Below are 12,845 nucleotides of genomic sequence, written 5' to 3' on the forward strand. Positions count from 1 at the left end.
TTTGGATTTGTCTCCCTGCCTGTGTAGTTCACTCTGTTGACGCAGATTGCTTCTAAAGCTAAAGATTTCATTTGTCTAAGCTTATTTGTGATGCTTTGGCCATTTTGACCACGATGTTCTTGTGGTCTCCTCCTCATGCCATATGGTGAGATCCTGCACAAACTTTGTTAGACTGCTCAGTAATTTGTGTTTTGCAGTCATTTTTCATTGATCCCAATCAAATGAATTGTTTATATTGCCTGGTGAAGACACTTGGAACAAAAATAAGAAAGGTTACATTTACCTTTATATGAATTTATTTAGCAGATGCAAATGTATATAAAACAGGCAGAAGTGATTAGTCTTAAAATTTAAAAAAGCCATAAACCATTTTTTAAAAACTGAATATGTTTTAGGAAGCGGTGTGTCACCATATATCTTTAAAAAATGCTGTTGTGGTTTACTAAGCGTAAAATATATTTTAGAGTTGTGGGTTGGAGTTTTGGGCATACTTTTTTTTAAAGTCTTCCCTCTCACCCTACATACTGAGATTACATCAATTTCTCAGGAAAACAGATTATGAACAAAGCAATTCAGACAGGAGGATAATGGTCTGCAGATAAGGTAGTTCGATAAGTGCTTCTGGTACATTTTTGACTTCAACTCCCTCAATTTAAATGCCTTTGTGGCATTCTCCTCAGCAGCGTTTCAACACATTTTTACTGACTTTCGCTTCCACTTGAACTCTACACTACATATAATACTTATGGGTTGGCCCTGGTGTGCAGATGTAAAGAGAGAGCAACTGTCTCAAACGGTATTGAATCCCTCCTCCACACAGTACATCCTCTTTTCTCCTCCCCCCGTGTGTAGGTTACTGTAGGATTGCCCTAGCGCGCATGGTGGAGACCGGTGTGGTCGTTGCGTTTGAAAGGAAGAACAACCGAGGTCTGGCATCTGTTTTAGGATGGGGATGTTAAACAGTCGGGTTTTGTTGGACTAGAATCGACGGCGGGTGAACAGAGAACGATGCGTAACGCGTTCGGGCTGGTTAATCTGAATGTACCGTCTGCCGTGTCGGCGCAGTGCCATATAGAGCGGCTACTGTAAACCTGGATTTATCACGCATTGAATCCTCAAAACACCCAATGACATGTTTGAGTAAGTATCACAGGATTTACGCAATGCGAACAGGTACTGTGCTTATAAAACAAAGCTTGTTAATGTTGCCTGGCGATTCATTTTCATCAGTTGCTCGTGCAGCATGTTGCTCTGTCGTCAAGACGCATTGTATCCCAAACCACACTCATGACATCGACATCTTTATGATAAGACCCTCCATGCGCAAACGATTAGATTTACGTGCGCTGTAGTTTTACTTTGTGTGTGTTCCGGTGCACCTGCAAATCTTGGCTCACGTGTACGTCATTCAAACGCAAAGCATTTTTGGCACATTTGCATCGGCTCACGAGGTACCGATGTCGGTAACTGAAGCTCGTTGTACCGTATTGGTATTTTTAGCCTCAGCAATAGCCCACCCATTCATTCGGTTGACATTTTCGGAAAACGAGTCCGGGTAGAAACAAGCTCTTACAACGTATAGAGTTATACAGTATTTTGAACGTCACACAGTTATTTCCGTTTACTGTTTATTCTGCTTGTTGGAATGTTATTGACCTCGCGTGCTGTACTGATGCACTGTCTGTCTCGCGAGAACCCGCGAGATGAACGTGTTGTCAGTTCTGTTGATGGCTGAAGGCCATGAAATACACTATTTAATGCTCGCCCAGTTCCTGAAAACGTAATTATTGTTGAAAAGTTGTTTGTTGCTGACTCACATTTCACCATCCGACTAGAGCAGCTTGTTCATTGGGAGGGGTATCCCGCTGATCCTGCCAGCCAGGTTACCTGGGAGACTGATATTTGCCCCACCCCCTTTTGTTTCCAAGACAACGCAGTAGGGGATTCAAGCAGATATGACGGAGGCCAAAGTTGTTAGAGATAAGAGTACAACAATCTATAAGAGCTTAAAGATGAGTTAAAAACTAACCAGTTTAGTGAAGGCGAAGTAAAAAGCATATTTTGATTTATAATTTGGTTTACTTTTTACCCTTTTGCCTAATATCACTGTATTCTGTCCATTACGAAATAACCATGGTTTAACTAAAGTAACCATGTGTTTGTAGTAAAACAGTTGTCACAAATGTACTGTTGTCTCCCTAAATAAAAAACGGGAAACTAAAAATATTGTATTAGTTTTATTATAAAAACATGATACATGTTATATGGTCATACTGTAGTATAGTATTATCTGATTCATCACCTTTTCAGTTTTTCTAATATACCATGGTAATTGTTTTTGCTGAAACAACTGCTAATATTATTGTACATTTATATATTTTTATAACAGAAGTGGCTAACGTTGTTATAGTAGAAATAATTGATATGATATTTTAGCAAAAACTGTAGTTACCATGAAAAGTGCCAGAGTAACTGTATCATGGCCCCAGCGCAGTTCCCTTTTTAATAAGGTCCATTGTTTTTTTGTTTGTCTCTGATGTGCTCATCTTGCAGCAGACCTGTTTGATTGACGTGTTGATTGTGTTTCTGACTGCTGCTGTGGGTTTGTAATAGGTTTTATTACTTGCACATCTTTTGCTGAGCAGGCAATATGAGCACACCTTGATGTTATATATTTTTCATAAGTGTAATCTATGGCATATAATTGAGAGGTGATTTATGTGGTATTAAACATTTATTTCACATGCCTTCAAGCATACTCTTTGACAGCAGTTCTCATATGTCTCATCAGACTGATCAAATGTTGGGGAACAGATAAGCCTTTGTGTTTGTGTACAGAAGCACCTTTCTGTGTTGCCACCTTTATTTTACGGGAACTGGAATGGAATGCTACTATGGAAACTATTATTATTAATATAAATATGGTGTTTATCCCTGGGGTTTGACCTGAATTTATAACATAGGGACCCATGCTGGAGATCCCAGCGGCTTGTTCTTGTATTTTTAAAGGCGTAGTTCCCCCAAAAATAAAATTCTGTCATCATTTATTTACCCTCATGTCATTTAGAAATCTCTATTACTTTTTTCTTCTGTGAAACACAAAAGAAGATATTTTGAGAAATGCCTCAGTGGTTATGCATCCATTCAATGGGGGCCAGTGTTTTTCTTTTCTTGTTCTTTTGTGTTCTGCAGAAGTAAAAAATCATAAAGGTTTTGAAATGATATGAGGGTAATTAATCAGAGATTTTTTTTATTTTTGGGTTAACTTAAAATGAGGGTTGTATAATAATGAGATTATATACAACGAAGCCTATTATGAAATTGATTGTTAGCAGGCTAACTATAAAGCACATCGTTACGGTTTTGACTTTACTGACAAACCCAAATATATTTAGGTAAAACCTCCAAATGTTTGTAACCAGAATTGGTTAGTTGTAAGTCAATACATGCTGTTTTGTCAATAGTGGATAAACCTTGTCCACACTGACACATCCTTGTGCACAATCTTGCTGACCTGAAGGACAGTTGAACCACAGCACTGAAATGCCAGATGACTGTCTGATCCCACCGTCTGTATCTCCTGTCTGACTTGACTTTTCTCCTCCTGCAGTACAGCCAGTAATTCTCCACGCAGCACTCCTGGCAGCTCACCCTCCCTACGCCGGCGTATGCTGGGAGGCAGAGCCAGCGAAGGGGAGACGGGCGGGGACAGAGCCAGCGGGGGTACGGATAGCCCCCTGCCTCCCACCCCCTCCTCATCCACCTCATCCTACCCACTCGCAGCACGCCACTTCACTCGCAATGCCAAGGTACTACGATCACATCACGGACTAATGTGATTAATAAAGCCATCTTCTAATGTCATCACTCACCACTCAAATACTGATTCCTGAATCAGTCTGTAGATCCACTTTTGAGGGATTAAAGAGGATAAATGTGTTCCTCCCATTTCTTCTCCATTCATTCTGAGAATATGAAAGAGCGTTTTATAAAGAAATTGATTCAGTTGCCAGTTAAAGAACAGTTCACTCAACAAAACCTACGATTCTGTCATCACATACTATCTTTCTTCCGTGGGACACAAAAAAGAAATGGTGCAGAATGTTTTTCTGTGCAAACTCAAACTGTTATTTTAACTTCATAAATTAGTTATTAGTTACATAAATAAGAGTAACCTTTTTGGCTAAACTGTCCTTTTAACAAATCTAAAAAAACTGCATTTTACCATTTGTGTATGAAATTGTAACCAGTGTTCTTCTTTTTCTTTCTATACCAGAAAATGCAGAGCTGGTATAATGTGAGTATCATGAGGGTCTTTTAAGGTTCACACCTCTGTGTTTTGTGCATTTTCTGATGGTGCTGATTTTCTCTGGTCCGCAGGTCCTCAGCCCCACATATAAACAGAGGAACGAAGACTTCCGCAAACTCTTTAAAAAGCTGCCTGATACAGAGCGTCTCATAGTGGGTAAGTGTCATTACTTCATGAGTAGTTACTCATAAAATGAGTAATGTTGTGTTAAAGGAGCAGTGATTCAAGATGTGATGATCACATGACCTCTTGTTTTATTTATGTAGACTACTCGTGTGCACTGCAGAAGGATATATTACTGCAAGGACGTCTTTACCTGTCTGAGAACTGGCTCTGCTTCTACAGTAATATCTTTCGATGGGAGACTACGGTAAATCACAAACGTTTAAAACAACATTAGAGAACTTTGGCTTATGGTTCCCCCATGTGGTTGATAAGCGCAATTGTCTGTTATCAGTGTCGTAAATACTGTCGCTGTATTAGCTTCCAAAAGGGCAGCGCAATACACATGAATTTGTTGACTAAGCAGAAACCGCTGTTACATCTTGTCACTTCATAAACTGTGCATGTACTAAAGCACTCTTTTGGCTCCCGTGGGATATACTACTGGGCTATACTAATAGCTCAAACTAGATTCTGAGGTAGCAGCTGTTTGTTAGCTGTTAGCGCACAGCGTGCTAGCTACATAGCAGCTAACGTGCTAACATTAGCTACATAACACATTTGCAGTCACCTAAAACACAACACATGGACATGAATATATTGAGTAACCAACGTAAATAATTTTCTGTAGTTATATTTTCGGAAACACACTCGACCAGGTGTTGTGCTTTTTTTTTATAGGTGCAATCACTTTCACTCAACTCGCAATGGGAATAGTGCCTAGCATAGTAACTTTAGATACTGATAACATTAGTCTACGTGCATGAACTAAGGAATCAGCAACTTTTGACCATAAAACATTTATTGTGGTTGGGCAGTCATCGTTTACAAGCATAACACTCAATTGGTGACGGGGCACGATCATGCTACGTAAGCTATTGAGACCCGGCAACATTACATTATCTCTAGTCTACCTTACGGTTATAAATTGTGAACCAGTAACCTTAGTGCGCCAATAAATAACCTGAGCACAGCTTAATAACTAATAAGCTCAAAAGTACAGGACAGTAAGAAAAAATTTACATATAAGACTTTCAAATCCAGTAGCAGGAAGGCTAACGTTAGGTCTCCATTCGTCTTTGCAACCCGTTGCCTCTTGCAGCTCATGCCACCGAGTGTAAGTCCGTCAGATATTGATTCGTGTTTGGGCTCGTGTCCGATCACCCTCTCTCTTTTCCTCTGTTTTTTTTTGCTGGCTCTGCCATGGTTCCCAAACTTTTTACAATGGCGTACCCCCCAGGGATTTAACATCATTCTGCGTACCCCCTTTCTTACAGTCACAATTGTGGTCTCAAACATTTTTTATTTGCATTCTAAATACATGTAATTTTCTTTTATCAAACAATAAATGATATAGGACTCATATATAAATAAATGACTCACTGTTTAATGAGATGGATGTGCTTGAAATGACTTGCATAACTCTGTGATGTTTGGTTGTATCGGAGAAAGTCTGAGTCTCAAATCATTCTCTATGCAGAGTCTGTGTCGATATTTGTTCTTTATGTGGGCAAGTGCTGAAAACCCACTCTCGCAAAGATGCGTTGTGGAGAAGGGCAGTAATGTTTTCAAAGCATGATCGGCTAAGGCAGGATACTCTGCATGCAAAGCTATCCAGAAGTCTGTCAGTAATTTTTGTGCTAAGTCAATTCTCAAAGCGCCACTCTTAGAGATTTCAATGAGACTCTCTCGCTCAGAAACAGGAAGGTGCGCTGTGCTGTTTGCAGAGAATGGATTGCGAATCCAGGTGTTTGTATTGTCTGTCTCGGGAAAGTACTTGCGCAACTGCGAAGACAGCTCAGAAAGGTGTTTCATTATGTCACGCTTAACGCTGTTAGTAAGGCTGAGTTCGTTTGCTAGCAAAAAATCATGCAATGATGAAAAGGCTTCGGTGTTGTTCTCATTAATGCAATTAGTCCTGAGAGCAAACTTTCTGATCATGGCCTCAGTTTTGTCCTGTACATTAAATATGGTTGTGACAACTCCCTGCAATCCGATGTTCAGCTCATTCAGACAGGAAAAAACATCACCAAGATAGGCCAATATTGTAAGCCACTCTTCGTCATGTAAGCGGTTACTCAAAGCTTTTTTTATCAACCATCCCTTTGAGTTAAGTTCATCCTTCAATTCAAACAATCGTGTGAGAACCTTTCCCCTGGACAGCCATCGTACATCAGTGTGTAGTAACAATGTGACGTGGTCGCTGCCCATTTCATTGCACAATGCAGAAAACAAACGATAATTCAAAGGCCTTGCTTTAATAAAGTTTACAATTTTTACAGCATCTTGCAAAACTTCCTTAAGACGTTCAGGCATTCCTTTGGTGGCCAGCGCTTCTCTGTGGATGCTGCAATGTACCCAAACCGCGCAGGGTGCAACTGCTTGCACACGTGTTACCAGTCCACTCAGCCTGCCTGTCATGGCTTTCGCTCCATCAGTACAAATGCCCACACAATTTGTCCACTGAAGTCCATGTGATGTTACAAAGCCATCTAAAAACTTTGAAAATCTCCTCTCCAGTTGCTCTGCCTTCCAACGGTTTGCAAAAAAGTATATCTTCCATAACTGAACCATCATAAATATACCGGACATATGCCAGCAGCTGAGCCAAACCAGCTACATCCGTTGATTCATCGATTTGTAAAGCGTAGAATTCGCTGGATTTTATGCGAAGCAATAGCTGTTTTAAAACGTCTTCTGCCATATCAGCGATGCGACGTGAAACTGTGTTGTCTGATGACGGCATCTTCTGTATTGTTTTTTTGGCTTTTTCCCCAAGCATAATACCCGCAATATCAGCTGCAGCCGGAAGAATTACGTAAGTTCTCCACAATAGTATGGGATTTGCCCGTTTTAGCCACTCTGTAACTCACCATGTAGGATGCTTCCAGTCCTTTCTTATTAAGGTTTTCTGACGCTGTTATAAGGGCCTTACTACTCCCGAGTTGTCTTAACTGTCTTTCGAAAAACTCTTGCGGTTTATTTTTCAAAGTCGCATGCTTTGTTTCTAAATGCCTGCGCAAAAACGCTGGCTTCATGCAGTTATGAGCGAGTACTTTTGCACATATAACGCACTGTTGGTTTGGGTTTCCTTTTTGATCATCTTTCTGTGAACTGCTGAAACTGAGTTGACGCTGTAGTCTCCGATGCATCGCTATCTGTGTCGGTGTCAACCGGAGCGGGTAGTTGATTTACACCTGCAGCCGAAGTGCTGTTGGAGGGACCCAGGGTGTGGTCAGAGGACTGTGGATCATCCGAGCTGCTGGGAGTCGATTTTCTTTCTGTGGCTGCGGGCCTAAATCTTTGCAACCACTTATCCATTTTAATTTAACAAGCAGTTGTTGCTTCGTTCCAAGCCGCGTGCAGTCGAATTACATGCGGTACGTAAAGATGTGCGCTTACGCATGAGTGGACGCATATTTTTTGATTGGATGTCATGAATTTGACCTTTTATGGCACTACGTGACTACTATTTTGCTGTGTGTACACTAGAGGGAGCACGTCTTTATATTTAGCTTGTGAGAAAAACATGACTGGTTGATTATAATTAAGTAAACAGTAGATTTCAGGATTTTGTTCACGTACCCCCTCCGTCACCTGGCGTACCCCAGTTTGGGAACCACTGCCGTAAAGCAGATGATGGGCGGGGTTTGTGAACCTACCCGCACACCAAAGTTACAAGTGTGATTTCAGCCGATAGAGAGCGTCTTAGGTAGCAACGACAAATAAATTTGTCCAGTTAAGAGTTGTCCTACCACTAAAATAATTTTAGAGAGATTATTTTAAGGTCGAAAAACTCTCTAGTGTTGCTTTAACATAGGGACTGAAAGATTTGTATTGGTTTTGTGTAGTTGCAGAATTTTATGTTTATGTATTAGATTGATGTGCTGGAATGAAAAAAGATGTAGGGATTTATGTGGCAACATTTCTACAGATGGACAGGCTGTTATTAAAATGGGCTGTGTGGTTGTCACATACTGTGCCTGTCAGATTTTTTTTATTAACCTCATAAATATGCAAATCAAACTGTTAATGAATTACAAAGATACAGTGTGATATTTAAAAAAACCTGCTTTTGTGAAAAATACCTATCTCTCCCTTTATCCCTTCATCTCCCAGATAACCATACTGCTGAAAGATGTGACGAGTCTTACCAAGGAGAAGACGGCCAAGCTCATCCCAAATGCCATCCAGATTAGCACTGAACACGAGAAGGTACCCTGCCAGAACACATTGGACATCTTTTCTAAAATTAATTTTGAATATCCCAGCTAATAAATACCCACCATTGGTTTCGTATCTTTCTCCAGCACTTTTTCACATCATTTGGAGCTAGGGATCGCAGCTACATGATGATCTTCAGATTGTGGCAGAATGCCTTGATGGATAAGGTGAGAATCTTCTTTCTAGTTTGTATCTGGTTTGTAATGGCAGAACACATTTTAAATCTGTAAAAAAATAACAGATATTTTCCTGTCAGCATCCGTGCTGCATATTTGTGATGTGTAGACACTTTTATATGGCAGTTGACCAATATCGCTTTGGAGAATGGCCATGACAATTAACACTTGGCACGCTATGCAGATGGCGACTAAGATGAATCTCAATGCATGGCATATGCTCTCTCTCTCTCTCTCTCTCTCTCTCTCTCTCTCTCTCTCTCTCTCTCTCTCTCTCTCNCTCTCTCTCTCTCTCTCTCTCTCTCTCTCTCTCTCTCTCTCTCTCTCTCTCTCTCTCTCTCTCTCTCTCTCTCTCTCTCTCTCTCTCTCTCTCAGCACACAAGTGAAAGTGACGTCTGTGCATGCTCCTTCTCCTGCTCTCCTTCTCCTGCTCTCCTTGGCTTCTCCAAACCAAGTATTTTATATAGCAGGGGTTTTCAAACTTTACAATGCAAGGACCCCCAAATATGATGAATCTTTTGTGAGGACCCCCTTCCTAAAATACATATTTATATATATTTTTGTATAAAGTAACATTTAAGCTGTGTAAAATAAACAAGTGTGATATTGTAAAGACAAGATATTAAATAATTGACTAAAATGAGAAAAATTCACTATGAAGATAAAAAAATCAAAGTATGCATGTAGCAAGAAAGAACAGAGAAACACTTAGAAATACAGATTAACACTTCTAAACGAAATAGTAATCATGTTCAGTAGACTTAAAGTTTTTGCTTTGTCCTTTAAATTCTCTTGAGATTTTCTCTGTGACCCCAGTTTGAAAACCCCTGTTATTTAGCATATAAGATATTCGCTTTGGTAAAGTTTAAGCAAACATTGCACATTTCTCACAGATATTTTATTCAAAATGTATTGTTGGACAAGTCAATGGTAATGTTTATTATGAATATTATCAATAAGATTAATATTTTAAAAAATCATTTAAAGTAGTTTAAGATAAGGCAGCAACATAACAAAATGTGAATAAAATGAAGGGGGATGAATACTTTTGCAAGGCACTGAACCTAACGTTGCTTTTTGCGTAAAGTCCTTCTTTTCAATCAATTTTGATGTTTCATTTCTGTCAGGCACCTCACTAAAATGTAAAACGTCTTGTCTTTATATCACTAGCAGGAAACTTCTTTCAGCTTTTTAGCATTAGTGGGATAATTTATGTCATGAAATGGCACTTTAAAGTTTTAAAAGCTGCGTCATCACCTTTGCCTCACAGAAATTGAGTTAAAGTTTGTTTTAAGTGGCCATTACCAAGGCTTCTAAAGTACTGAGAATATTGTTGCTTTTCCACAGACTTTGTCTCCCAAGGAGCTGTGGCACATAGTTCATCAGTGTTACGGCACTGAACTTGGCCTGACCAGTGAAGACGACGACTACGTCTCCCCAACTGCTGAACATATGAACGGCCTGCTGTGAGTCCACGCTGAGAGAAATCTGTGCATAAAACATGCTTATTAAATTTACCTTAACAGTTAGTCATAATCTGCATTTTTTTCATGAGTGCACTTGTAAAGTTAAGAAAAGCGCAAAAATTAAATGATTTGGTTCGATGTATCTGACTCTGTCTGACTGTCAAATGTTTCCATGTCCACTTTGGACTTGTTTTGTTAAGAGATTTGGCAACACTGCTCATATCCGACCACCTCTCTTCTCCAGGCCTGCTGAGGAGTCTGTCTCCGTCACTGACCTGCTGGATCTGGGTTCAGTGCCGGGGGTTCCCGTGGGCTCCTCTCCCCCCTCTTCTGCCTCCGTACTTCCCTGCACTTCAGGATCTTCGCCCCCATCCTCCTCTTCCTTGTCCTGTCAGCCCGTGGAGGTGCCGTCTGCTCGAGTCAGCGCCGAACCTGAGCCCAGCCCACCCAGCTCTCTGAGCTCATTGCCCCCCATCACGCACTCCTCACAGTCTGGAGCTTCGCCTTCCTCAACCGTGAGTGTCCAAGTGACTTTTGTTAATTGTCTCGCAAGTTGATCTTTCTCATTTTGTGACCAAAAAAACAAGAAATAATTTAGTTTTAGATTTAATGTAGATTTCTGATGAATTTTACATTCACTTTTTTTACACAATATTCTAAAATGGTTGTGCAGTAAAGCATTGCTTATTTTTCTCAAACTTTGGAAACGAGTGGTTAATTCTTCTCTTTTGCTTTTATAGATGTTGGAGGAAGGCGGGGACAGCCAGTCAGAGTCAGCCAATCAGACGCCTCAGTCCCCTCCCATTATTCCGCACACCCTGGGAAACCTCTCCTCATTGGATATGACCAACGATGAGGAGCTCCCCACTGACCTCAGCAATTCCTCTGACACCCAGGAGGAAAGTGAGTTACTGTCTTCCCACTTTTTCTCACAACCAAGCATGACAGTAACGTCTCCGAGTATTACAACATGTCCTAAAAAAACAGCTGTTTTTCTGATCAAACTTTGACAGTCATTTCTTAGAAAGTGTTACTGAGAAACAGGATGTTGTGGTGTTTGCATTTATTTTTGTCACCGTGAGCACAGTAGATGGATATTATATTTAACATCAAGTATCATTTGTCATGATTGTGTCATCATGTCTCTTCATGGTTAGAACGTGGTGTAGAGATGACAGAGCTTCAACCCCTCTTCTTTTCCTTTTTTCACTGGCCCGTCCATAACCTTTTTTTAATTCTCTGCAGGTGAGGTGGAATCCTTCTGTGCCGACCTCAACGGTCGATTGCATTTCAACACAGTTGTTCATATGAGCGTGGACAAGCTCCACGACCTTCTCTTCTCGGACACTAACTTCATACAGCATCTCTTCTCCCAGCGTCACTTCACCGGTAAGAAGAGCGATCTGGTCTTGCTGCTTTCCTGCTTATCAATGCTTGCATTTGTCCAGGTGAAAAGAAGAACATCAGCAAGACCGATTGAGATGCTAGATACGTGTGGTCTCTGATTGTGCTGCTGACTTCCATGCATGGATGCGTTTTGCTGTGGTGTTACCTTTTTCTGCAGCTTCTAGTTTTCAAGTGGCCCCTTTTGGCCCTCTTCCATCTCTTCCTCTTTTTGCGGTTTGTTCTTTAGGGGCCTTTGTGAAGCTAATGAGCTTTCAGTTATTGGATTTCACTGTATTCTAAAGCACAAATTTCATGAAGTGTTGTTGTAAAGAGCTTAAATCCATTTATTGTTCATACTGTTTATTTCTGTTGGGATAATGAGGAGTGCTGTGTGTAACCTGACCAGTTCATCTCACAGTAATGTAAATAATGACGTAGGACTGTGCAGGTAATTGAAAAATTAAACGTAATTGTCAATTTTGGCATTCAACAATGACAAAAACAAAATAATCGAGGTTATTGTGCCGTATTCCATTTTAAGGATCCTCTCTTTTCTTGTGGTTTAAATCCACATCGCACACCTTAGCTGTACCACTATAAAGGAGTGCTATTTCTTTACATTTACTTTCAGTTGATTATTCAGTTTAAAAGCCAAGATTTTTTATTTTTCTATGTTTTTTTCCAAAGTTAGTGAGTAATCGGGTTAAATACTCGGGATCTCATTATTGGCCAAAATAATCGGATCAAATTTTTTGTCACAATCGAGCAGCCCTATAATAACGCCATATGATATCCAGTGTAATATGAATTCAAAAAAGCTTTTTTTTAATTTGATGCTGATAAACAAGGATTACTGATGGGAAAACATTAATACATTTATTACCAAAGTGTCTTTTTCATAATTTTATCTAGGTAATTTCGTTTTTTCATTTTGATAATAAAAAATATGAATTATTATAAAATGAATAAAACTAATATTTAAAATGTTATAGTCAAAGGAGTGAGAGGTTCTAAGAAACTCTCACGCTAAGCTCTTTGTCTATGTTGTCTGCATGGATAACTTCCCCCTGCTTTGTACCCAACAAGTGCTCTAACTGTAACCTCTCTCTCTCTCTCTCTCTC

General features: G+C 40.0%; 1 protein-coding gene across 4 annotated transcripts in view; it reads left to right on the forward strand.

Moving 5' to 3' along the window:
• The window catches only part of LOC130558629 (protein Aster-A-like), a 29,582-nt gene that overhangs the window by 5,061 nt on the left and 11,676 nt on the right, over positions 1-12,845 (forward strand). For 3 of the 4 annotated variants that reach the window (XR_008963453.1, XR_008963454.1, XM_057341145.1), the window contains exons 2-11: positions 3,611-3,809; positions 4,277-4,297; positions 4,381-4,465; positions 4,576-4,679; positions 8,591-8,686; positions 8,782-8,862; positions 10,219-10,337; positions 10,582-10,852; positions 11,078-11,240; positions 11,583-11,726. Coding sequence is in view for 2 of the 4 variants with exons in the window: in XM_057341145.1 (XP_057197128.1) it covers positions 3,611-3,809; positions 4,277-4,297; positions 4,381-4,465; positions 4,576-4,679; positions 8,591-8,686; positions 8,782-8,862; positions 10,219-10,337; positions 10,582-10,852; positions 11,078-11,240; positions 11,583-11,726 (1,283 nt within the window). In the remaining 2 variants the exon portion in view is untranslated. Of the gene's footprint in view, positions 1-744; positions 1,141-3,610; positions 3,810-4,276; positions 4,298-4,380; positions 4,466-4,575; positions 4,680-8,590; positions 8,687-8,781; positions 8,863-10,218; positions 10,338-10,581; positions 10,853-11,077; positions 11,241-11,582; positions 11,727-12,845 lie in introns of those variants that run through there. The other variant, XM_057341146.1, reaches the window with a different exon arrangement.

Source organism: Triplophysa rosa, linkage group LG8 (assembly GCF_024868665.1).
Source record: "Triplophysa rosa linkage group LG8, Trosa_1v2, whole genome shotgun sequence".
NCBI classification, from domain to species: Eukaryota; Metazoa; Chordata; class Actinopteri; order Cypriniformes; family Nemacheilidae; genus Triplophysa; species Triplophysa rosa.